The following is a 25,949-nucleotide window of genomic DNA, read 5'->3' on the forward strand; positions in this document are numbered from 1 at the left end:
CTTCTATTTTTATGTTTCAAAATATAGCCTTCTTTTGTATCTCTTCCCTCACTCCAAAGATGCTTTTTATTTGAAAAATTCATAGCACCTACCATATTTTCCTACCCCTCTTGTTGTACTCCTTAGTTCTGATTGTTTCTGTCACCAAAACAGGACATGCACAGTTCCTTCCAAAGGAATCAGACCAAAGACAACACTTTCCAGCCCTCACAAAGAAAAACAACAGCAAATAATTCAGAAAGAGAATTATGGAAACTATGTCTTTCAGGTGAAATCTTCTTTGGGGCAGGAAGGAATTAGTGCTCTTAGATGGGGTTGAAAGCTACTCTACCTCCTATTCCATATTCCTTAAGGAATAAAAGAATTCTGAGGTGAAGCTCTGTTCAGTTTTAAGGACTAGAGGGCTGGGCTTTTCTGGGGCCTGCCTGATGTAGTTATTGCTTCTAAACACTGCAGAAGGAAGTGCTCAGTTAAGTAATTGTGCTTGCAGAGGCTCCATGGTGTAGTGGCTAAAAACAGAGACTCTAATCAGACTCCTCTTTGATAGTCCTGGCCTCCCCATGCCATGGCTCTGCTATCTTGATCAAACCATTTAGCTCCTCTTTATCTCCTTTTCACTACCTGTAAAATTAGGATGATGATATTAATTATCTTTTAATATTTGTTGAAAAATGAAATGAAATAATGAATATAACATGCTTGGTTAAATGTCAGTGATAATGGTGATGGTGATTTAAAAACTTGATTGGAACAACTTAACTGCTCCAGGGAAACCCAAACTCTACTACATTTAGGACATATATTTTCTATGTTGATATACTTCTCTTCTACTTTTTAAGGTACTCTGGATTTCCAGATTCATCAGGATTCTACATGGCATCACACAGCAACCACTCCACTGTCCCCATCTCTGAATTCCTCCTCATCTGCTTCCCCAACTTCCAGAGTTGGCAGCACTGGCTGTCCCTGCCCCTCAGTCTCCTCTTCATCCTGGCCATGGGGGCCAACGCCACCCTCCTGATCACCATCTGGCTGGAGGCTGCTCTGCACCAGCCCATGTACTATCTGCTCAGCCTCCTCTCCCTGCTGGACATTGTGCTCTGCCTCACCGTCATCCCCAAGGTCCTGGCCATCTTCTGGTTTGACCTCAGGTCTATCAGTTTTTCTGCCTGCTTCCTCCAGATGTTCATCATGAACAGTTTCCTGACCATGGAGTCCTGCACATTCATGGTCATGGCCTATGACCGCTATGTGGCCATCTGCCACCCACTGCGGTACCCATCCATCATCACGGAGCGGTTTGTGGTTAGGGCTGCCATCTTTGTTATATCCCGGAATGCCCTTATTTCTCTTCCGGTTCCCATCCTTTCTTCCCGACTCAGTTACTGTGCAGGGAACATCATTAACAACTGCATCTGCACTAACCTGTCTGTTTCCAAACTCTCTTGTGAAGACATCACTGTTAACAGGCTCTATCAGTTTGTGGCAGGCTGGACTCTGCTGGGCTCTGACCTGATCCTTATTGTTCTCTCTTACTCTTTTATCTTGAAAGTTGTACTAAGGATCAAGGCTGAGGGTGCTGTGGCCAAAGCCCTGAACACATGTGTTTCGCACTTCATCCTCATCCTCTTCTTCAGCACAGTCCTGCTGGTTCTGGTGATCACCAACCTGGCCAGGAAGAGAATTCCCCCAGATGTTCCCATCCTGCTCAATATCCTGCACCACCTCATCCCTCCAGCTCTGAACCCCATTGTTTATGGTGTGAGAACCAAGGAGATCAAACAGGGAATCCAGAACCTCTTGAGAAGGCTGTGAAAGGTGAAATGGATTAGATTCACCTTTGGAATTGTTAATGAAAAATAGAGACATAGGGAATTATTTTTATGTTGGAAAGAAAATTTTAGTTTTTGATCCTGGAATGAGTTCTGATTTTTCTTTTTCCAATACCTCAGGTAACAATGAAAATATTCATTTGTTAATCTTTGTTTCCTGTTGCTTCAAAGAAAATCTTCCTTTCCTGGCTTGTGTGGTTATTTGGTAATTTTTCCAGATCTAACCCATTAATTGAAGGTTTTACTGAGCCTTAGCCAGATGGAACTGGATGGGAGTGGGAGTGTTTGACCACTAATGACAAAACTTTACCCAAAGCTCTTAAAAATATCTGCCTGGCTCCAGATTTGAAAATGACACAGGTTCTTTGTCTGTCTTTGATTCAGCCAGACAGAGCCCTTCCTGGCATTTGTGCCATGAGGAATTACCTGAACTGAAGATGCTGACTCCAGAACTTTGGCTCTCGGAGTCGAGTGCTTTTCCAATCCCAGCTCACTTCTGTGACTCCTGTGGCAGACGTGCCTTCCACTGGCTCCTCAGATCCTCCTAGACAAGTGAAGACTTCCATTCTGGGCCAACCTCTGGCTGCAGCATTTCCTGTTCTTTTAATTCCTTTAAAATTTTTTATTTCTATAAAGGTTGGGATATGTGCTACTTTCTTATGCATTGAAGTTTATCTTCAATGAATGGTATTAAAATTTAATATTTCTACAGTATTTAATTTTTTAAAATACATGATAGCATTTTTTTAATTAAATCACAGCTGTGTGCATTAATGCAATCATGCACTGGTTTTATATATAATTTGACATATTTTCATCACACTGGTTTTTTATTACAGACCTAACATACTTTTAAAGTTATCTCAAACTTTGTTTTCTCTGCCATGGTAGCCCCGAAGTATTGCTAACTATTTCCTGAAAATGTCCTCTACTTATTTTGCTATCTCTTTTTAATCATTTGATTCTTAAGCCATCAGCCTTGTTTTACTCGTGTCTATTGGCCAAGGCCCATCTTTCCTACTAGGTTTAATTCATGTGCCATCTTGCGTCGGTCTTCCTTCCCTGATCCTCCCAACTAGAATTATTTCTCTTGCCTTTTGTCTAGCTGTATGTCTTTTCTTCTAACACACATACACTTCTTATAGATTGACACAAAATTTTACTTATCTTTTTGCTAAATTTATTTATTTAGTGACAGCCTAGATTGTTTTTGATGGGAGAAAGATTGATAAGCATGATAAGCAAAAGAGGGTGAACAGAAGAGAGAGCACAGAGCCTCTGGCAGCAGAGGAGGGAAATCCAAGTGGGAAGCCCCTATTTATCTTTGTAATTCTGCATGATTTTTCTACTCTTCTTTATATAGAGAAATTTACAACAAAAATGTGTTGAACAAGACAGAACATTTTACAATTGCATCTCCTATTTGTCCCCTTTTTTGAAAACTTCCTGGGAACAGCAATCAAACCTTACACTGTTATGTGTTCTTATAACACAGAGCTTTATTTTCAGCCTGCACTATACAAAAAATGTTATACAGTAGAGACCACTAGGATTGGAATAGTCTGGATAATCAGAATCTAATTCTTAGAAACTTGTCTATTCAAATTGTGTGAACTTTGGCTAAACTTGTGGATCCTTGGTTTCATTACCTTGACAATAGTGGATAATAATCTTATTTCTTATTGTTGTTTTGAAGAATGAATAAAACAATCATAAATGTTTTTGTAAAGTACTTTAACTATATACAAATTATATTAATACACTTTAAAAGCGCTATCATTATTATTTCCATAAGCACACTGTTTTCCCTGTTATCCAGTGTAGTCTGATATGCCATTAGGCTTTCCACATCTCTTCTGAAATGCAGAAGCACAGCTGTCAGTGATGTGTGGCTATGTTACCACCCAGTGCTCACATCTTTTAAGGCCCAATCCTGGTGCCACTAGCCCCTCAAAATTCTCTACACGGTACCATCTGGTATGTTTAGGGAGCATCACAGGTCCTGATGAAAGAATCATGAAATAGCAATCTGCTTCCATCAAGTCAAGCAGCTGTTTTGGCGCATTGTCTTCTGAATTTACAGCCCTGCAGATGCTTGACAAGGCAGTACATAGAAGTACAAAGATTATTATTATTGCTCAATATTTCGTTGCAGCAATCATCTGATTTCTTTTCCGAATGTATTTCTTTTCATTCATTCTTTACGAGGTTTTTTTTTTTACGAGATTTTTGTTTCTAGTCCTTATTTTAAACATTGTTATTGTTATTAAATTTTAAGATTCTTTAATTTTGTGAAGGCAAAAAGTGGAAACCAAATAAACCCATGTGTATATATAGAGAAAATTAATAAAAAAATAAAAAAGAAAGAGAAGCCTCAGTTATGTGGCGCATGGATCAGACAATAGAGGAATATAATTCATAAACTTCCCAGTTGTAGGAAATATTAATAACAATTTCTTTTTCTCTTCTTCCTTCCTTTCTTCCTCCTGACACCTTTTCATTCTCCTCCCCATCTCCTTCCTCTCCTTCTTCTTTGTTTCTTCCACTTCACTAATTTATCAGATACTGTGTCGGAAGCCATATAAGGTACAGCTCGGCCTTACTTCCTCTTCAAGTAAAAAACAGTTTTACCTTTTCCCAGTAACTTTACCTGACAACTAGCCAACCAATCACCTTATGCCCCATCTTACTTACTCTAGCCAATCCCCAGTTAACAACTCCTCTGAACCTCCCAACAAGACCCACCCACCTTCCCCGTAATGCTTATAAGGCACAAGTTTTTTCAATAAAGTTGGAGACTTGATCAGAAAACTGTCTTGTCTCCCTTTCTCGCGCCCCTTGTTTGTTTTTCTCCTTTAGGTGGTTCCTGCGGGCCCCCGTTGCTGTCCCGCGGGTCGGGACATACTGTAATTCCTTCCTCATATTAAAATTTTCTCTAGGTACCCTTAACTGTCTGTAACACTCCACTAAACTCTAAACCCTGAAGCATTAGGAAAAATTGAAGGCAAGGAATGGTTTCAATTGTTGACAAAATCAGACCAATGAGAAAGGGTTCGCTGCAGGACCTTGTGGGGAACAGACACAGCACAGGTCATCTAGGAAAACCATAAGTCTACTTCTGGCCTTTGGGACAGTGCTGAGAATTTGGGACATTCTACTACAATAAGGTGAACATGTGTGTATGCTTCAGCAAGCGAGGCAATTTCTCTGGATGAAAAGTTCTTATGTGATTACTATTGGGTCATTTCTTGTCAAGTTCAAGTACAAGCTTATTTTTCATTGGGAGTTCTTCCAGAAATCTGAGGATTACAAGATAATCTAGGTTTTGTGGGGAGAGTGTCGGAGAGGAAAATCCAGAATGGAAAGAGACGACTGAACCACTTGGAGACTGTACATAACTAAACTCCACTTTGAAATTTACTTGGAAACAATAACATTGTCTGAACCCATTTTATTCTAGAAGGACAGGAACTGAATCTGGCTTGTTCATTATTATATTTTTAGGCAACCACAATGCGTCATACCAAGTAGATGCTTGATAAATATTTATTAAATAGGTAACTAAAGAAATGTTTCTTTCTGTGATATTGTTCTGTGCATATATGTATATGTCTATGTATTTTTATTCACATAAAGATCAGCCTTGACTTTTAGAGAAGTGCCTCTTGATAGCACAATTAGACTTGAAGCATAAAACCATAGTTTTTGCCTATTAAAATTATAGCTTAATTGATACAAGCCATTTCTTGATTTAAATTTTAAATTACATTTTTTCTAAGTGACAGCTCTTGTTGTCCATAAAATGAAGTCCAAGTGAAAAATATTACCATTTGAAAAAAGAATAAGTCTTAAATCATAGACACTGAAGGAAAAAATCAGGATTAAGAAGATTGATTTATTTCCATGTAATTTAGATAACTGGATATTTGTACATGTAGGAAAACATTGGAACAACATAATGTACATGCAATTTACATGAAATGTTACTAGACATTATGTTGTTGGAAAAACTAGAAGAATGTTAATTAGCCCTCAGGTCCTTCAAGACTTAGTGTATCAAATATTCACTTTTTTAATGACTGGAAAATGAGAATTAAATATTGATAAGTACTTCACAAATTAAACTCTAAAATGTATATTAAATATATATCTTTTTTTTTTTTTTTGTAGAGACAGAGTCTCACTTTATGGCCCTCGGTAGAGTGCCGTGGCCTCACACAGCTCACAGCAACCTTCAACTCCTGGGCTTAAGCAATTCTCCTGCCTCAGCCTCCCGAGTAGCTGGGACTACAGGCGCCTGCCACAATGCCCGGCTATTTTTTGGTTGCAGTTTGGCCGGGGCCGGGTTTGAACCCGCCACCCTTGGTATATGGGGCCGGCGCCCTACCGACTGAGCCACAGGTGCTACCCCTTAAATATATATATTTTTAAACAACAATGTGTAGCATACAGTGCTATGTAGAGATTGAGCATCATGGATTTCCTTTAAGGTAAATTTTATGGTTTATTTTTATTTTTAAAAGAAAGCCATCTTTTTTTAATTTGTTTTATTTAGTCACAAAAACCACTGGTTTAAATATTAAAAAATACCTAAAATTTCTGCATTTCAGAATCTTAATGAATTTACTGATTATATAAATAACATAGTTTACAATTTGATGTTTTCTCAGTGAAGTCAGGTCAGCCTAGAACTAATACCCAGAATGGGCTAAATCTAGTTATTTGGCTAATTGGAATTCTATAATAATAATGATGTATTCGTGGTTTATACAGGTGTAATAGCCAAATACCCATAAATATAGTAAAGTTTTTTTTTCTGTTTCACCTCTTTACCCTTTTTCATTTAATTTTGCTTTATTATAATTTTGTTGTTTTGTTAGTGTAGTTGTTTATGTAGTTGTTAGTATAATTAGTATAGCTGTTTTGTTCTTCCACATTTTATATAGACTCTAATTTGAAGATCCATCATTTTGATGTACATAATCATTTAACTTTGTATAATTCAATTGCTAAAGCCAGCTGTTATTTGAGGTAATTGAATAATCATGAATACCAGAGTAAAATAAAAACTGCTCTACCTCTAACAATTTTATTTTATTTTCATAATATAAGGGACCAAAATAAGTGTGTTTATATGTGTTCCTTTTCTTTCTCTCCCTTTAACTACCACATTATGATAGCTAAAACAATGATAAATTTTCTATTAAATTTCTCTACAATATACTGAAGTTGAGATTTGTGTGTGTGTTTCAATTTCAACTAAGTTAAGAATGTTCAATTCTAACAACATCACAGATTTGTTGAAAATAAATGTATTAGAGTAAATGTATAAGAATAACTTTCCTATAAATGTATTCTCAAATAAAGATATACTGCAAATACATATATATATATATGAAGTACAAAGAAGTATCAGCTCAGTTTACCTGTAAAATAACAAAAGAAATAAACAGAGTTTGCAAATGCTGTCCTGAATATTTTCTCCAGATAATCCTGTTAACAGAGTCTTTATCTCAATTTCCTTCTTAAGGTAGAATAACTTCTGCAACTTTTCTCAGCAGGGTGTATAACTTCGCACTTCATCTGAGAGATGCTGTTAAGCTATTACTCTCTACCTCTGAAGCATTCTCATTAGAAAAGAATGATTATATGTTCCCTTGGTGTCAGCACATTTGTTTGCCTCTCTCCTTTCTATCATAATTTCTCCTTTATTTTATCTATTATCCCTCCTAATTTTGACTCCTCCTGTGGCCCTATGGTTCAGGCACACAGAAAATACAGAAACCAAATCACAGCAGAAGTCTTCCTGGGATCTCTTCTTTCATTTAGAAAGAGGTGGTAGGGTTGTAAGGATGAAGTATAATAGGACCATTGCTGTCCCCAGACATTACTTATGGTCATTGTCGGCTTGGCCAGAGAAGGTGAAGCTAATACCCAATCCCGAGGTTCCCTTTGGAAGATAGAGTGACAAGTTCAAAATGACATATGTAGTATCTGGCCCAGTTATGCTTCATCATCTGAAATACACCTGCCACCCCAGTCCTGGAACTCAGACTTATGTGATGTGAAAGAGAGGACGATGTCTCAGCATCCTCTCCAGCTCATCCTATTACCCAGAGGCTTTCTAAGGCACTTCCCCTTCACTGATACACATATTCAGATTCTCCTCTACTTGTGTGATCCTTGGGTTATTTGGATGTGCTTTGCTTAGTATCCTACTCTCATTCTGGATAAGTAGTTGATAATAATAAAAATAAATAAATATTTATTGAATGAGTGAGATTTATGTAGAGTAAATTAGCTGCAGAAATTCATGCAGAACACTGTAACAAAAGGAAATTTTACACTTTTGTTAAGGAATTCTGAAATGTTTCAATATAAGGAAATGTATCAATACAACATTTCAGGGTCTTGGACGTAGTCAAGTACATAGATAGAGATTTGAATTTCAACTCAGTTTCATATTGTGTTCCCCACATCTCAACTACTAGCACTGAGTCTCACTGTAACATTAGGTAAGACAAAGGTCCTCCTGAGATCCAGCCCATCAGCTGTTGAGTCTCAGTATCCCAAATTACTACTCCCAGCTGTTAGAGGAGGAAGAAGGTGGAATAGTGTCAGGAATTGACTCTAGATTATAAAACCCTGTAGATTCTGAAGCAATTTCAGCTCTGGTGGCTGGATGCAGGCAGCTGACTTCTCTAGTGGGACCTAATCTGTTGTGGCCTCTGTGAGTTCCAGGGATTAAGGAGGAAGCAATGCTATGTTGGGTCAGTAGCCTTTGGATCACCAAGTGAGTAAGAATAGGAGACTTTCTCTTCATTCTTCTATCGGATCCCATAATAAAACAAGAACAAATCCATGAATTGTGCTAACAGATGCATGAATCTTTAGAAATCTTAGGTTCTTCCTGGAAGGGACTCTTCCATATTCTCAGCAATCCCACATCATTATATACAAGGGGTTTTGTGTGTTCTAGAGCTGATGCCTTCCTGCAAGTATGCCCTAAATAGCAGTCTAGGGGTTTAAGAAAGAGAAAGTATAGTTTTGGGGCAGAAACAGCATTCTGAGTTTAATGTGACAGTGGACCTCCAGGTCCATGAAGCTCAGGTAAGAAAGAAAAAGACAGGACCTGCGCTTAATGCTTTCTCCTTGTATGTTCTATGTGATACTGGAATCAGACAGAAAAGGAAAATGGCAGAGGTGAGAAATAAGGACAGTGCAGGGTGGTGGGATATTGTCTGCAATGAAGGATTTTAAGACATTTTCTTTCTTAAAGAAGGATCCACTAGGCTGTTTGGTGGTGGTGTACATATGAAGGCAAAAGACTTAGTAAGTCAGAGGACTAAATGAGGGTTTCCCACCCATCAAGGATCAGGCTTTTGGGGCTAGAGGGCCGTTAATTAGCATTAACTGGAATGCCTTATTTAGGGTCTTTAAGCTTCCAGAAGAACTTTGCCATCATTATCCCTCCCTCTAGCCCATAATTGTCTATCAGATCCTCTTCAGGTCTTGAGCTTCTTTCATGTGGCTTGCCTCAATTCCTCTCTCAGTTCCCCTTTGGTTAATATTTTCCTGTTTATATTTTCCTTTTTTGAATCTTTAAACTAAAACTCAGTGCTCTAAAAATTAAAACACTTACTGTAAAAGCATTTAAAAGGAATTTAGTGAGTTTTAAATGGAAGATAGGATAAAAGGGTAGAAAATACACTCTATTGTACTACAGAGATTTTGCAGTGGATTGAGAAACATCAATGAGAAAGAGAGACAGTGATTTACTTAAATAGAAATAATTGTTTCCCCAAGGGCTGCTCCTCTATTACTTTTTTTCCTCCTCTATCTTTGCAATATTTTTCTTTGTATAATCTTTTGCCCCTTAGTTTAAATATAGTCAACTTTCCTTTATTAAAATAATCTCTCCTTTACCATATGCACCTTCTGCCTCAATCTCCCTTCATGTAATGCTATTTTTTTTTTATCATGTTTCCTTTATTATAAATTTTCAATTTTCCCGGAGTTAATAATTAACTCCTGTTTCTACCATAAGTGTAGTTTTCTATATATCTGTCTTTGTTTTCCTATTTTTCCCGTTTTTTTTTCTACCATAATTCTTTTAACAGTCCCCTCCTCCATGTAATGCTATTTGCTGAAGCAAAGATTCTGGCACCCTGACAAGTCCTCCCTGTGTCTGTTCACTCATGTACTGCTGGCTTCCTGTTCTTCTGCATTTTATGTCTTTTTTCCCACTGAACTTTTCTTGATTTTCTTCCACTGATTACCTAGTTGCCAAAGCAAGGGACAATTTCTTTCCTCATATTACCGAAATCCTTTATGTGGACACATTTGGCTGCTCCATTTGATTTTTGATTAGGTCTCTGATCATTTCTTTTAGGTCTACTTCCACGTTTCTTTTCCTCCGCTAATCTAAGCTTAAGGGTAAATCTGTCTGAGGGTTTCATTGTTAGACGTTTTTGTCCTTTGATCTACATATGATTCTTTGGAGGTATTCCTAAAATTCTTATATCCTTCTTAGATAAAAGTATTAAGTCCTATGGTTTGAAATACACACTGTGCTGATGATGTCAAATTCTTACTCTCTCACTTTGTGCTTTAAAGTGAAGTGAAACAGCTTTCTCCAACACTTCATGACTTCATGTCATTTATATTTTGATAGTTTAAAGACTCCATAAATGCAAATATGTCAAACTTGGTCTATAATTTCTGCCTCTATAACATACCTCAGGTCTTTTCAAAGATTATTGCTTGTCTTATGGAATTTACTTAGTCATTTAAGTCAGGACAGTACAATTCCTATCCTCTTTTCTTCTATATGTGTAGTTAGTCTGATCTCTGTTTATGTCATTACATTTCTATCTCTCAAAGATGCCCCATTTTTCATTCTCAGAGCCATCCCAGAGCAGGTTATTGGTGATCACTTCTCAATGGGAAAACTGATGTCAACAGGCACTGGTCCCCTTTTAGATATCCTTTGCCACTTTTGGTTCCTTAAGTTTGGGTGTAAAAGAGGAGAAAAGAGAGAAGAAAGAGATTTAGTGTATTTACTCCCAAATGAAATCATGGTCTTTACACTAAATGGGGATGTGGAATAGGTGAAGAAATATACTTATTTGTTCAATTGTTTTTATTTCAAATTATTAAGGGAATATTCTTTTTTTTTTTTTTTACATGAATACACCCTATAGTGCTGAGGTAGTTCTCTCAGTGTGTGCATCACCAGGACAGTGTTTATTATATCTTATGTGTAAGATTTTATCCTTAGTCCCACTCTGACCCTCTCCACTTTTAGTTTCCAATATCTTTATGGCCACGTATTTCCATCATTTACTCTCACCTGTTGATGAAAACAAGCTGTGATGGTTCTTTTTCATTCTTGAGGTATTTCACTTAGTATAATGGACTTCAGTTCCACCCAAGTTATTGCAAAAGGCATGATTTCATTCCTTTTTATGGCTGAGAAGAGCTCCATGTCATATATCCCACATTTTCTTTATTCACTCATGAATTGATGGGCAATTAGGTTGAGTCCATATCTTTGCAATTGTGATTGTGCTGAGACAAACATTCGAGTGCAGATGTATTTTTGTTAAAATGATTTCTTTTCCTTTGGGTATATACCAGTAATGGGATTTCTGGATTGAATGGATCTACTTTTAGTTTTTTGAGGAATCTCCATCCTGTTTTTCATAGGGGTGGCACTAATTTGCAGTCCCATCATCAGTGTATAAACATTGGTCTATCTCTGCATCCATGCTATAGTATCTGTTGTTTTTTGACCTTCTAATAATGGTTATTCTGACAGGTCATTTATTAAGATTGGAGAGACTTGAACATTTTTAATATCCATGGGGAGGAAGTAGGAGAGGGTGAATATACAGGGAATGAACTGGATAATTCATAAGCCAAAGTTCCTAGGAAGGTCTAGGTAGAGAGAATCCAAATCATAGGCAGAGGGATTGCCATCAGGAGGAGGCATAAATACTCGATACTATTGTTTATAAGAGGAGAACAAGGATATGGATATTAATGTGCTTATGAGTCTATCATGGGAAACTGAGGAATTTCCATCTAATGTTTCTGTTATATTTTTGAAGCAGTTGGACAGGTTACCTGAGAGGGGAGATTTAGCAAGTGAGCAAACTTAAAACATTTGAAAAATTCCTTGAAATAGTTGGAGGAATGAATCAACCAGAGAAGGTTATTGAACTTGGAATGTAAGCACTCATTTGAAGGTATAGTTATAAATTTTAATGAAAACAACCTGCCTTTGAGCATACCTTTCTGTAGGAACTTTGCGTTACACTTGTGCAAAGTTGAATTCAGTGTGTTCAAGATGGTGATGCCACAAGCACAGTAAGACAATGATAGGAGGACATTGACTTTTTAAATTTAGTCAATATCTACTTTTATAACAGGATTCAGAATAAATCATAAAATTTTCCATCTCAAATTTATTTTGGTGTGTGATAGGAAATTGGGAAAAACTACTTTTTTACCCCATCTAGTTAATTAGGACAGCAATACTTTCTGAAAGGATCCTATAGTTAAATATAATTTTATGACACGTTAATTAATATTAGATTCATCTGTAAACTAGTGAGTGTTTCTGGTCTATGGGGTATCTAATTAGTCATTTTAATTTGTTGGTTCCATTGGGAGAAATTTTTGTAAACTTACAGTATGTTTTAATGGAGTAAATATTCTCATTCTTTTCCTTCTAAACCTTTGGTCTAATCTATTTTATTTGCTTTTCTTAATTAACATTAGAAATAATTTGCTAAGCTCTCCTTCATTTGTATTAATATTTACCAATACATTTGTCTTCATTTAGGATTGGTCTTCTGTATCTCATCAATTTTCCAGGTGAGACTATGGTAACTAATATTTTGACAGCTTTTTTTTTTGACCTAATTCCTATGTCTTATCACATGCAAACCCAGGTGAAATTTCCTCAGCTTAAGATTTATTTCATGATGTATTATTCTTTAATATTTTTAAATAAAATGAAATAATGAATATAACATGCTTGGCTAAATGTCAGTGATAATGGTGATTTAAAAACTTCATTGGAACAAGTTAACTGCTCCAGGGAAACTCAAGCTCTACTACATCTAGGACACATATTTTCTATGTTGATATACTTCTCTCCTACTTTTCAAGGTACTTGGGACTTCCACATTGATCAGGATTCTCTACATGGCATCACCCAGCAACCACTCCACTGTCTCCATCTCTGAATTCTTCCTCATCTGCTTTCCCAACTTCCAGAGTTGGCAGCACTGGCTGTCCCTGCCTCTCAGCCTCCTCTTCCTCCTGGCCATGGGGGCCAACGCTACCCTCCTGATCACCATCCAGCTTGAGGCCACTCTACACCAGCCCATGTACTATCTGCTCAGCCTCCTCTCCCTGCTGGATATCGTGCTCTGCCTCACCGTCATCCCCAAGGTCCTGGCCATCTTCTGGTTCGACTTCAGGGCTATCAGTTTTTCTGCCTGCTTCCTCCAGATGTTCATCATGAACAGTTTCCTGACCATGGAGTCCTGCACATTCATGGTCATGGCCTATGACCGCTATGTGGCCATCTGCTACCCACTGCGGTACCCATCCATCATCACGGAGAAGTTCGTGGTTAGGGCTGCCATCTTTGTTGTGGCCCGGAATGGACTTCTTACTATGCCTATCCCCATCCTTTCTTCCCGACTCAGTTACTGTGCAGGGAACATCATTAACAACTGCATCTGCACTAACCTGTCTGTTTCCAAACTCTCTTGTGAAGACATCACTTTTAATAGGCTCTACCAGTTTGTAGTAGGCTGGACCCTGCTGGGCTCTGACCTGATCCTTATTGTTCTCTCTTACTCTTTTATCTTGAAAGTTGTACTAAGGATCAAGGCTGAGGGTGCTGTGGCCAAAGCCCTGAACACCTGTGTTTCGCACTTCATCCTCATCCTCTTCTTCAGCACAGTCCTGCTGGTTCTGGTGATCACCAACCTGGCCAGGAAGAGAATTCCCCCAGATGTTCCCATCCTGCTCAATATCCTACACCACCTCATCCCTCCAGCTCTGAACCCCATTGTTTATGGTGTGAGAACCAAGGACATCAGGCAGGGAATACAGAAACTGCTGAAAAGGTTGTAAGAAGTACAATGATTGAGACCTGACCTTGGAAACAGTAATCGATAATGGGTATTAATTTTATGATGCATAGAAAATATAAAATTTCTGTAGAAATAAGTTTAGCTTTTGTTTTCTTCAGTGTTTCAGTTGATTATGGGGATATCCAAATCTTGGCTTCTGCTTTTCATTGCACTGAACTGAGCCCTAGTTTTTGTATTCTGGAATTACCTGGAAGTTTTTCCAGTGGTTATCTAATGAAAGAAAATTGTTAAGCTATAATTATAGGAGCTTATAGTGGTATGATTTGTGAATTAAAGAAGAAATGTTATTACAGTTATTTTAAGTTCTATTCAATCTCATGACTTGTTTATTACACACATACATATAGATGTATGTGTTTGATCTCTTGTTTCTCCCTGACACAACTCCACCTGGTTTGTACTATGAATGTATCTCTTGTGAAGATATATGTATCATATATTCCAATTATAGAACTTTGATTCTTGTTTGTTTTTTTTTTTTTAATAGAGACAAAGTCTCACTCCATCACCTTTGGTAGATTACCATGGTGTCACACAGCTCACAGCAACCTTCATTTCCTGGGCTTAGGCAATTCTCTTGGTCTCCAAACTCTCCATTGGGTTTGAACCCACCACCCTCGGTATATGGGGGTGGTGCCCTACTCACTGAGCCACAGGTACCGCCCTTAGAACTTTGATTCTTAAATGGAGTGAGTGACATGTGCCATTCACTTCCTCCTCTATCTCAAGAGATCTTGTTAATACTCTCATCTAATGCTCTGGAGTTCTTACTTCTTTGGAGTAAGAATTTCCTTTAGTTACTTCTTCCTTATGATTTAAAATAATTTTAAGGGAAGTAATATTTATGGGTGTGTTTTAAGTGAAACTCTATTTTTTTTTTTATTAAATCATAGCTGTGTACTTTAATGAGATTGTGGGGCACCATACACTGGTTTTATATACCATTTGACATATTTTCATCACACTTGTAACTATATGTCTTTATTATTATTATTATTATTTTATTGTTAAATCATAGCTGTGTGCATTAGTGCAATCAAGGGGTACAATGTGCCGGTTTAATATACAATCTGAAATATTCTCATCAAACTGTTCAATGTAGCCTTCATGGCATTTTCTTAGTTATTGTATGTAGACATTTGTATTCTGCATTTAGTAAGTTTCGCCTGTACCCATTCTGAGATATACCTTAGGTGTGGCCCCACCCATTACTCTCCCTCCACCCTAATCTCCCCCCTCCCTTCCCCTTCCTTGGCCCTTTTCCCATAGTAGTGTGCTATAGTTGGGTTATAGTCTTCATGTGAAAGCTATAAATTAGCTTCATAGTAGGGCTGAGTACATTGGATACTTTTTCTTCCATTCCTGAGATACTTTGCTAAGAAGAATATGTTCCAGCTCCATCCATGTAAACATGAAAGAGGTAAAGTCTCCATCTTTCTTTAAGGCTGCATAATATTCCATGGTATACATGTACTACAATTTGATAGTCCATTCGTGGGTCAATGGGCATTTGGGCTTCTTCCATGACTTAGCAATTATGAATTGGGCTGCAATAAACATTCTGGTACAAATGTCTTTATTATATATTGATTTTTGATCTTCTGGGTATAAACCTAGTAAAGGAATTATAGGATCGAATGGCAGGTCTATTTTTAGGTCTCTAAGTATTCTCCAAACATCCTTCCAGAAGGAACCTATTAGTGTGCATTCCCACCAGCAGTGTAGAAGTGTGCCCTTTTCTCCACATCCACACCAACATCTCTGGTTTTGGGATTTTGTTATGTGGGCTACTCTTACTGGGGTTAGATAATATCCCAACGTAGTTTTGATTTGCATTTCTCTGATGATTAAGGATGATAAGCTTTTTTTCATACGTTTGTAGATCATGCGTCTGTCTTCTTTAGAGAAGTTTCTCTTCAAGTCCCTTGCCCACCCTGAGATGGGATCACTTGTTCTTTTCTTGCTAATACATTTGAGTTCTCTGTGGATTCTGGTTATTAGACCTTTATCAAAGGTAGAACCTGCAAATATTTTCTCCCATTCTGAGGGCTGTCTGCTTGCTTTACTTACTATGTTGTTGGCTGTGCATAAGCTTTTTAGTTTGATCAGGTAGGTCCCAGTGGTGGATTTTTGATACTGCTTCAATTGCCTGGGGAGTCCTCCTCATAAAATATTCACCCAGGCAGATTCCTTCAAGAGTTTTCCCTGCACTTTCTTCAAGTATTTTTATAGTTTCATGTCTTAAGTTTAAATCTTTTATCCAGTGAGAGTCTATCTTAGTTCATGATGAAAGGTGTTGGTCCAATTTCAGTCTTCTACAAATTGCCAGCCAGTTTACCCAGCACCATTTGTTAAATAGGAAGTCTTTTCCCCACTGAATGTTTTTAATTGGCTTGTCAAAAATCAAATAATGGTAAGTAGCTGGATTCATCTCTTGGTTCTCTATTCTCTTCCAGACATCTACATCTCTGTTTTTGTGCAGTACCATGCTGTTTTGATCACTATCAATATATGGTACAGTCTCAGGTCTGGTAGCATGGTTCCTCCTGCTGTGTTTTTATTGCTGAGTAATGTTTTGGCTATTCAAGGCTTTTTCTGATTCCATATAAAACAAAGTATTATTTTTTTCAAGATCTTTAAAGTATGACAATGGAGCTTTAATAGGAATTGCATTAAAATTATATATTGCTTTGGGTAATATAGACATTTTAATAATGTTTATTCTTCCCAGCCATGAGAATGGTATGTTTTTCCATTTCTTAATATCTTCAGCTATTTCTTTTCTTAAAGTTTCATAGTTCTCTTTGCAGAGATATTTCACGTCCTTTGTTAGGTATACTCCCAAATGTTTCATCTTCTTTGGCACTATTGTGAAAGGAATAGAGTCCTTGACTGTTTTTTTTGGCTTGGTTATTGTTGGTATATATAAAGGCTACAGATTTATGGGTGTTGATTTTGTAGCCTGAGACATTGCTGTATTCCTTGATCACTTCTAAAAGTTTTGTAGTAGAATCCCTAGTGTTTTCCAGATATACGATCATATCATCTGCTAAGAGTGAAAGTTTGATCTCTTGTGACCCTTGTGGATACCCTTGATCGCCTTTTCTTCCCTAATTGCTATGGCTAAAACTTCCATTACAATGTTAAAGAGCAATGGAGGCAATGGGCAACATTGCTGGTTCCTGATCTAAGTGGAAATGATTTCAATTTAACTCCATTCAGTACGATATTGGCTGTGGGTTTGAATTTTCAGATATACTTTATCCACTTCTGACTTCATGCTATTTTGCCTGACTTTTCCGTCAGATTTCTGACACTATCTATATTCCTACCCTTTACCCTACATAGCTAAATTATCTTTTCCATCCTACTTTCAGCTCTGTTGTGGCAATCTTCACATCCTGTCCTAGTGCCAGCATAGGTTCTCATTGGATCCAGGTTCTAAATTAGTGAGTTTATTGAACAAGGTTTAGTTGTTTCGCTCTTTGCATTTTTTTTATCCTTATCATGCTCTGGAAATGGGGTGGAGCAGATATTGACTATCTCCTAAAATTGATTTACGTTAGTACTCAGGCCCCCTTTTGGATGGTAGGTAATTGAGAGCTTCATCAATAATATAAGAGTCATTGGAGAATGTCTCCTCATATAGCTAATACATTATAACCTAATTATTATTGGAAGACTGTAGCCTGATTCATCAGTTTTAGTATTATCTTTTATCAAAGTAACAACTTTTCTTTTTCTTTTCTCCATTTTACAACTTCAAAGACTGATCCTACCAAAATACAAAGTTTATCAAATGTTTTTCCATTCAGCCATCATTCTAGTCAGCTCATAGCTCGGTTTTCTAGGTTATGCCCCCAATATTTTCTTAAAGTGTATGCTCAATAATCTATCATATTGAAAAACTAATACTAATCTCTTCATTTGAAAAGCTATGGCTATTCTACAAGTCTCAGTTTAAACTACACAATGCTTCCTTTCTCACCCCAGAAATTAATCTGACCATCTTGAGTTATGTGTATATATCTTTTTGATAGTAGATTATAAACTCTTCTGAGTGTTGTAAAGAGTTTTCTTCATCTTTTCAATTTTATATATTTTAGAGATGCTAATAAAATGTTTTACATATTTTAATTATTTTTTGTAAATAAAAGTGAATAATATATGCACATCATGGTGCTAGGAAAACTAAATATCCATATGCAGTGAAATTAAACTAGATGCTTATCTTCTGCCATATACAAAATCAAATCAAAATGAATTAAAGACTTAAATATAAGACATGACACTATGAAACTATTAAAAAAGAACATTTGGAAATGCTTCAAGACATTGGTTGAAGCAAGGACTTCTTCTGTAATACCCACAAAGCATAGGTAACTAAAGTAAAATTGGGCAAATAAGGTCACATCAAGCTAAATCCTTCTCCACAGCAACAGAAACAACCAAGAAAATGAAGAGACAACCCATAGAAAGAGGAAAATATTTCCTATCTACTCATCCTAAAGGGATAGATAACTAGAATATATAAGGAGCTCCAGATACTCCTTAAAAATGAAATAATCTGATTAAACAATGGGCAAAGGATCTGAATAAACATTTCTCAAAATAAGACACTCAAATTACCAACAACTATATGAAAAAAAAATGCTCAGCATCATTAGTCATCAGAAAAATGAAAATTAAAGCTACAATTATATATTATCTCATTGATATCTCACCCTATCGATAGATAAATAGATTAAAAATTGTGGTATGTATATATACACGATGGAATATTATATAGCCACATTAAGAATGAAATGACCTTGTGAAAAAGATAGACAATAACAAACGCTGATAAGGATGTGGAGAAAAGGGAACACTTGTAAGTGATTGGTGGCAATATGAATTAGTGCAATCACTACAGTGGGAAGAATTCTTACAAAGCTAAAAATAAAACTATCATATCACCCAGTGATCTCACTGGTGGGTATGTATCCAAAGGAGAAAAATTAATTATATTGAAAAAATATCTGCACTCCCATGGTTATTGTAGCACTATTTATAATAGCCATGATTTGGAACCACCCTAAGTACCCACCAATATATGAATAGATAAAAATTTTGTCATACATTTACCTACACAATGGAATATCATATAGCCACAATAAGAATGAAATCCTTTAATTTCTAATATCATAGATGCATAGAACTGGATAATATTATGTTAAGTAAAATAAGTCAAACACAAAAAGACAAATCTTTCATGTTCTCACTCATATGTGGGAACTAAACATTAAAATAATTTATCTTATGGATATAGAGAATAATATGATGGTTACCAGAAGCTGAGACGGGTTGCAGGGAAGGGGGATAATTTGGGGATGGCCAATGGATGCAAAAACATAGTTATACAGTTAGAAAGAATGAACAACACAGTAGAACCTCCATAGAGTTGACTACCTCCCTACATTGAATAGTTCCTAAATTGACCTGATTTTCAAAGATTGAACATGTCCCTCATCAGTATAGTAGGCCTAATTCTGTGTGTTGACCACCTTCTTATGTTGACTAGTTTGTTACAGTACCTTGGGTGGTCAAGTCACAGAGGTTCTACTGTATTTGATAGTAAAACAAAATGAATATAATCAACAATAAGTTAGGGTATACTTTGAAATACTTCAATGAGAATGTCCCATGGACTGATGAGAAGAATGCAAATTCTTTAGCTTTGGAATAGAGTCTGTTAAGCACAGTTCTTTGAGGGTCACAATTAAGTCTCCTGTATCTTTGTTTAGTTTCTGTTTAGAGGATATGTCCAGTTCTATAAGAGGAGTGTTAAAGTCCCCTATAATTATGGTGTTATGGGATATCATATTGCTCATACTAATTAAAATCTGTCACAGAAATCTGGGAGCATTAAGTTGGGTGCATGGAAATGAAATAACCTTATGCTGAATCATAGTTGGGTGCAGGAAGAGATAAAAGAGGAAGTTACTAACTTCCTTGAGAATAACAACAATGAAGACACAAGCTACCAAAACCTGTGGGATACAGCAAAAGCAGTCCTGAGAGGAAAATTTATTGTTTTAGATGCTTACATCCAAAAAACAGAAAGAGAACAAATCAACAAACTCACAAACTATCTTATGGAACTTGAAAAAGAAGAAAAATCTAAGCCTAAACCCAGTAGAAGAAAAGAAATATCTAAAATTAAATGAGATGAATGAAATTGAGAACAAAAAATCATTCAGAAAATTAATGAAACTAGGAGTTGGTTTCTTGAAAAAAAAAAATAGATTAACCTTTGGTCAGGTTTCTTTTCTAACTAGAAATAGAAAAGTAAAATCTATAGTAACCTCAATCAGAAATGATAAAGAGGAAATAACAAATGATGCCACAGAGATACAAGAGATTATCTCTGAATACTGTAAGAAACTCTATACCCAGAAATTTGAGAATGTGAAGAAAAGGGATCAATATTTGGAATCATGCCCTCTCCCTAGACATACCCAGGAAAAAATAGAACTCCTGAACAGACCAATTTCAAGTGCTGAGATCAAAGAAACAATAAAAATCTCCCAAGGAAAAAAATGTCCAGGTCCAGATGGCTTCACATCAGAATTCTATCAAACCTTCAAAGAAGAGCTTATCCCCCTACTTCAGAAATTATTCCAAAAAATTGAGGAGGAAGAAATCTTCCCCAACATGTTCTACAAAGCAAGCATCTCCCTGATACCAAAACCAGGAAAAGATCCATCTATAAAGGAGAATTTCAAACCAATTTCACTAATGAATTTAGATGTAAAAATTCTCAACAAAATCTTAGCCAATAGATTACCGCTTATCATCAAAAAAGTCATACACCATGATCAAGTATGTTTCATCCGAGGGATGTCATACTGGTTTAAACACATAAGTCCATAAATGTATTCACCATAACAACAGATACAGAAACAAAGACCATGTGATCCTCTCAACAGATGCAGAAAAAGCATTGGATAAAATCCAGCATCCTTTTCTAATTAGAACACTGGAGAGTATAGGCATAGGTGATACTTTTCTTAAATTGATTAAAGCCATTGATGGCAAACTCACAGCTAATATTTTACTGAATGGAGGAAAACTGAAAGCTTTTTCACTTAGAACTGGAGCCAGACAAGGTTGTCCTCTGTCATCATTACTATTCAACATAGTGCTAAAAGTTCTAGCCAATACAATCAGGCAAGAGAAAGAAATAAAGGGCATCCAAATAGGAGTAGGAGAGGTCAAACTCTTCTTCTTTGCTAATGATATGATTTTATACTTAGAGAACCCCAAAGGCTCAACCACAAGACTCCTGGAAGTGATCAAAAGATACAGTAATGTCTTAGGATATAAAAATCAATGTCCACAAATCAGTAGCCTTCTTATATGCCGGTAACAGCCAAGATGAGAAACTGATTAAGTACACAATTCCCTTCATAGTAGCTTCAAAGAAAATGAAATACCTAGGAATGTACCTAACAAAAGAGGTGAAGGACCTGTATAAAGAAAATTATGAAACCCTAAGAAAGAAAATAGTAGAAGATATTAACAAATGGAAGATCATACTATGCTCATAGCTGGGAAGAATCAACATTGTTAAAATGTCTATACTTCCCAAAGCAATTTACAGATTCAATAGCATCCCTATTAAAATACTAACATTGTACTTTTAAGACTTGGAAAAAATAATTCTTCACTTGTAAGGAACCAGAAAAACTCCATATAGCTAAGGCAATTCTTAGTAATAAAAACAAAGCTGGGGCATCGGCCTACCAGACTTGAGGCTATACTACAATGCCACGAGATCAAAACAGCATGGTACTGACACAAACATAGAGACGTAGACATCTGGAACCAAATAGAAAACCAGGGAATAAAACAAACATCTTATAGCTACCTAATGTTTGATAAACCAAACAAAAACATACATTAGGGAAAAAAAATCCCTATTCAATACAATAAATGGTGTTGGGAGAACTCGATATCCACTTGTAAAAGGCTGAAACTGGACCCACACCTTTCTCCACTCACAAAAATTGATTCAAGATGGATTAAGTGGAAGACATTATTCTTAGTAAAGCATCACAAGAATGGAGAAGCATAAATCCTATGTACTCAATTTTGATATGAGGACAATTAATGACAATTAAGGTTATGGGGGGGAAAGCAGAAAGAGGGATGGAGGGAGGGGGTGGGGCCTTGGTGTGTGTCACACTTTATGGGGGCAAGACATGATTGCAAGAGGGACTTTACCTAACAATTGCAATCAGTGTAACCTGGCTTATTGTACCCTTAATGAATCCCCAACAACAACAACAAAAAAGACATGAAATGATAAAAATCTTTGAGAAAAGCATGGGAAAAACACTTGAAAATAGCCTAGGGAAAGACTTTATGAAGAAGACTTCTGTGGCAATTGCAACAACAGCAAAAATAGACAAACCAGACTTAATTAAACTGAGAAGCTTTTGAACAGCTAAGTAGACAACAAACAAAGCAAATAGACAACCTACACAATGGAAAAAGATATTTGCATATTTTGAATTGGACAAAAGCTTATAACTAGGATCTATAGAGAACTCAAATTAATCAACATAAAAAAACAACAATTCCTTATATCACTGGGCAAGAGACATGACTAAAACCTTCTCTAAAGAAGACAGATGAATGGATAACAAACAAATGAAAAAATGATTAGTGTCCCTTATTATCAGAGAAATGCAAATTAAAACCACCCTGAGATATCATCTAACCCCAGTGAGAATGGCCCATGTCACTAAATCTCAAAACTGCAGATGTTGGCATGGATGTGGAGAGAAGGGAACACTTTTACTCTGCTGGTGGGACTGCAAACTAATACAACCTTTTTGGAAGGAAGTAGGGAGAACCCTCAAGAACTCAAAATAGATCTCCCATTTGATCCTGCAATCTCATTACTGAGCATCCACCTACAAGAAAAAAAAATTCTTTACCTTAAGGACACTTGCACTAGACTGCTTATTGTGGCTCAATCTATAATCACCAAAATGTGGAAATCCTAAATGCCCACCAACCCAGGAACGAATTAACAAGCTGTGGTATATGTATACCATGGAATACTATTCAGCTGTTAAAAAAGATGAAGACTTCACATCTTTTGTATTAACCTTTTGTATTCCTTCCTGGATGGAACTGGAACACATTATTCTTAGTAAAGCATCACAAGAATGGAGAAACAAGAATCCTATGTAGGCAATTCTAATATAAGGACAATTAATGACCTAGTACATGGTGGGGGTGGGGGAAGGGAAGAGTAAAGAGGGAAGGAGGGGAGGCTGGGGGTCACTGTGTGTGACATACCTTTTGGGGGCAGGACACAATTATAAGAGGGACTTCACTTAACAAATGCAATCAATGTAACCTGGTTCAAAAAACTAAAAAAAAAAAAAAAAAAAAAAAGAATAGGTTACTCAACCTATAAAATACTATATCACAGGACCCCTCCCATTTTAAGAAATTTACCAGGGACCCTGAGAGAACTGGAAGAAACAAAATTTACTAACTTTCCAATTAACTAATGTCACTGGGAAAAATAATGAAAAAATGTTTTCAGAATGGGTGATTGATAGATATCCTGTTAGTTTATCACCCTCCAGTCCATCCCCACTCTCCAGATAACCAGGTGTGGATTAAAGATTGGAGCTTGAGCTCACCAAAACCATGATGAAAAGGCCCCTACTTGGTGATCCTGTCCACATCAATAAGAGTAAAGGTGAATGACATCCCTGCTTGGATACATCCCTGACCTGTGAAACCAGCCAGTGATGCCCAGTGGATGGTCCAATGACACCCGGAGCATCCCTACTATCTTATCTTGAAAAAACAGACTACAGCCCTGCCCCTATCACAAACCAGAGGCTGACTTGTCCATGCACGGCAAAAGCTTGCATGGACGAGCAGCAGTGGCATGGGACTGATGACTGATTCTTCGCTTTGGACTTTTTCATCTTCCTTCTTTAATCTTAGGTGTAATATATTATGAAGGTTGTGAAAAATGTATCCAAAAGGCAACCCAAACTAGACAAACTGTCAAAATTGTGTTATTAGTTTACTCTTATTAGGAATATACAGGAAACCCTGAAGGTACTTGCATATATAATAACACCCAATATCAGATATGTGTGCCCCCAGTGGGTCAGCTGTTTGCTACAATCCTTCTGAACCCCCAGAGCAAACTGAACTTGCTATGTGGTATACTGATATCCCTATAAAGGCAATAACTCAAGTTATAAGAAATACCTAAAAAAATAACAAAAATCATTAATAATAATTTTGTAATATATACAGACATGTGTCTTTTTATATTTTCAATATAATCAGAAGTTTCCATGTAGAAATACTAGGTATTTTTGAAGAATTATTTCAATGTAAATTTCACATTTTGTGTTGTCATGTTAACTTTAATTCTCTAATTGTTAATGGTATACAATGGATATTTGTATATTGAACTTAAAAAAATCATAGAATAATGGTAAATATTAGTAAAAAAAACTGGACAAACTTTATCTTCTGTCATATCTGTCATAACCCAGGGTAAAAGTATAAGTTAATTCCTTATTATTAAATTTTCTTGAACATAAAAATAAATAAATAAATAAATAAAATACTTAAATGAATGGATTTGGAATGTTCCTAACAGAAAGAAATGATAAATGCTTGAGCTGATGGATACCTCAAGTACCCTAATTTGATTAATTAGCATTGTATGCCTGTATCAAAACATCACATGTGCACTATAAGGATATACAACTATTATGTGCCTATAATTATGAAAAAATATTATACAAAGGCTGGGTGTGGTGGCTCACACCTGTAATCCTAAGGCTTGCAGGTAGATTGGCTAAACTCAGGATTGGAGGTCAGCCTGAGTGAGAGTGAGAACTTTTCTCTAAAAATAGTCTGATGTTGTGGCAGGTGTCTGTAGTCCTAGCTACTTGGGCGGCTGAGGCCAGAGAGGATCACTCAAGCCCAAGAGTTTGAGATTGTGAGTTTGAGAATGCCACAGCACTCTATTGAGGGCAACAAAGTAAGACTCTGTCTTAAAAAAAAATTATACAAGGGTGCTGTAAAGTGCAGGTGAGATTTATTATGTGAAACTATTTTAAATTATGCATGAATTTTGTGTCCACCCTGCATATAGAAAGTATAAAAAAGTAAATCTTACAGAAATAGAGAGTAGAATGATGCTACCAGAGTCTTGGTTGATTAGCAAGGAGGAAAGGGTTGTTTGATGTTGGTAAAAAGACACACAGTTGCAATTAGATAGGATAGATAAGTTCAAGAAATCTATCCTACAGCATGGTTACTATAGTTAATAATGACACATTGCATCCTTGAAAAACCCAAAGAGATGTTAAGTGTTCCCATCATAAAATGATAATTATGTCAAGTAATGTATTTGTTAATTAGCTAGATGTAAGCATTTTGCAATGTGTATATACTTCAAAACATCATGTTATCTGACAATTAAAAAATTGCTTTTATTCTTATTCTTTGCAATTCATCCGAACCATAAAAAATGGAGTATATGCTTCCTTATTTTATACACCATAGATGTTAGAGACTTAATGGCCTTGCACCAAGTGTCATTCTTAGTCTCCAGTGCAATATCTTAATTTTTATACATCCTCTTCCATAAAGTCTTTCTTGTTTGAGGCCCATGGTACTGTGCTGCCACACCCTCATTTTTCCTTGTTTTAAATCATATATTAGAATCTTAGTTCTAGAATCTTAGTCTAGTTTAAATGGATTCAACTAAAAGCACTATTCTTCACAATAAAAGGTTAGGGGTTGTAAATGAACAGAGAATGAAAAAAAATGAGATTTCTAATCATCCATTAAGGGATGTACAAGGTACTCCCCTTGAGAAGCTATGCACTAACACAAGCAC

At 36.4% G+C, this 25,949-nt stretch overlaps 2 protein-coding genes across 2 annotated transcripts; both read left to right on the forward strand.

The window, feature by feature from the left end:
• Positions 1-274: 274 nt before the first annotated feature.
• Positions 275-1,815, forward strand: LOC128565523 (olfactory receptor 56A4). Its single transcript, XM_053562029.1, has 2 exons — positions 275-301; positions 769-1,815. Exon 2 carries the CDS (start codon positions 874-876, stop codon positions 1,813-1,815), a length of 942 nt encoding a protein of 313 aa, XP_053418004.1. The 5' UTR covers positions 275-301; positions 769-873.
• An 11,142-nt stretch (positions 1,816-12,957) lies between these two features.
• Positions 12,958-13,988, forward strand: LOC128565501 (olfactory receptor 56A4-like). The gene has a single exon (XM_053561991.1). The coding sequence runs from the start codon at positions 13,047-13,049 to the stop codon at positions 13,986-13,988; it is 942 nt and encodes a 313-aa protein (XP_053417966.1). The 5' UTR covers positions 12,958-13,046.
• The last annotated feature ends 11,961 nt before the right edge of the window (positions 13,989-25,949 follow it).

This window comes from Nycticebus coucang, chromosome 14, assembly GCF_027406575.1.
Source record: "Nycticebus coucang isolate mNycCou1 chromosome 14, mNycCou1.pri, whole genome shotgun sequence".
NCBI lineage: Eukaryota > Metazoa > Chordata > Mammalia > Primates > Lorisidae > Nycticebus > Nycticebus coucang.

Bases quoted from the DNA above. Each gene is read 5' to 3' on its own strand.
- LOC128565523 (XM_053562029.1), top strand. From the start codon at position 874: ATGGCATCACACAGCAACCACTCCACTGTCCCCATCTCTGAATTCCTC.
- LOC128565501 (XM_053561991.1), top strand. From the start codon at position 13,047: ATGGCATCACCCAGCAACCACTCCACTGTCTCCATCTCTGAATTCTTC.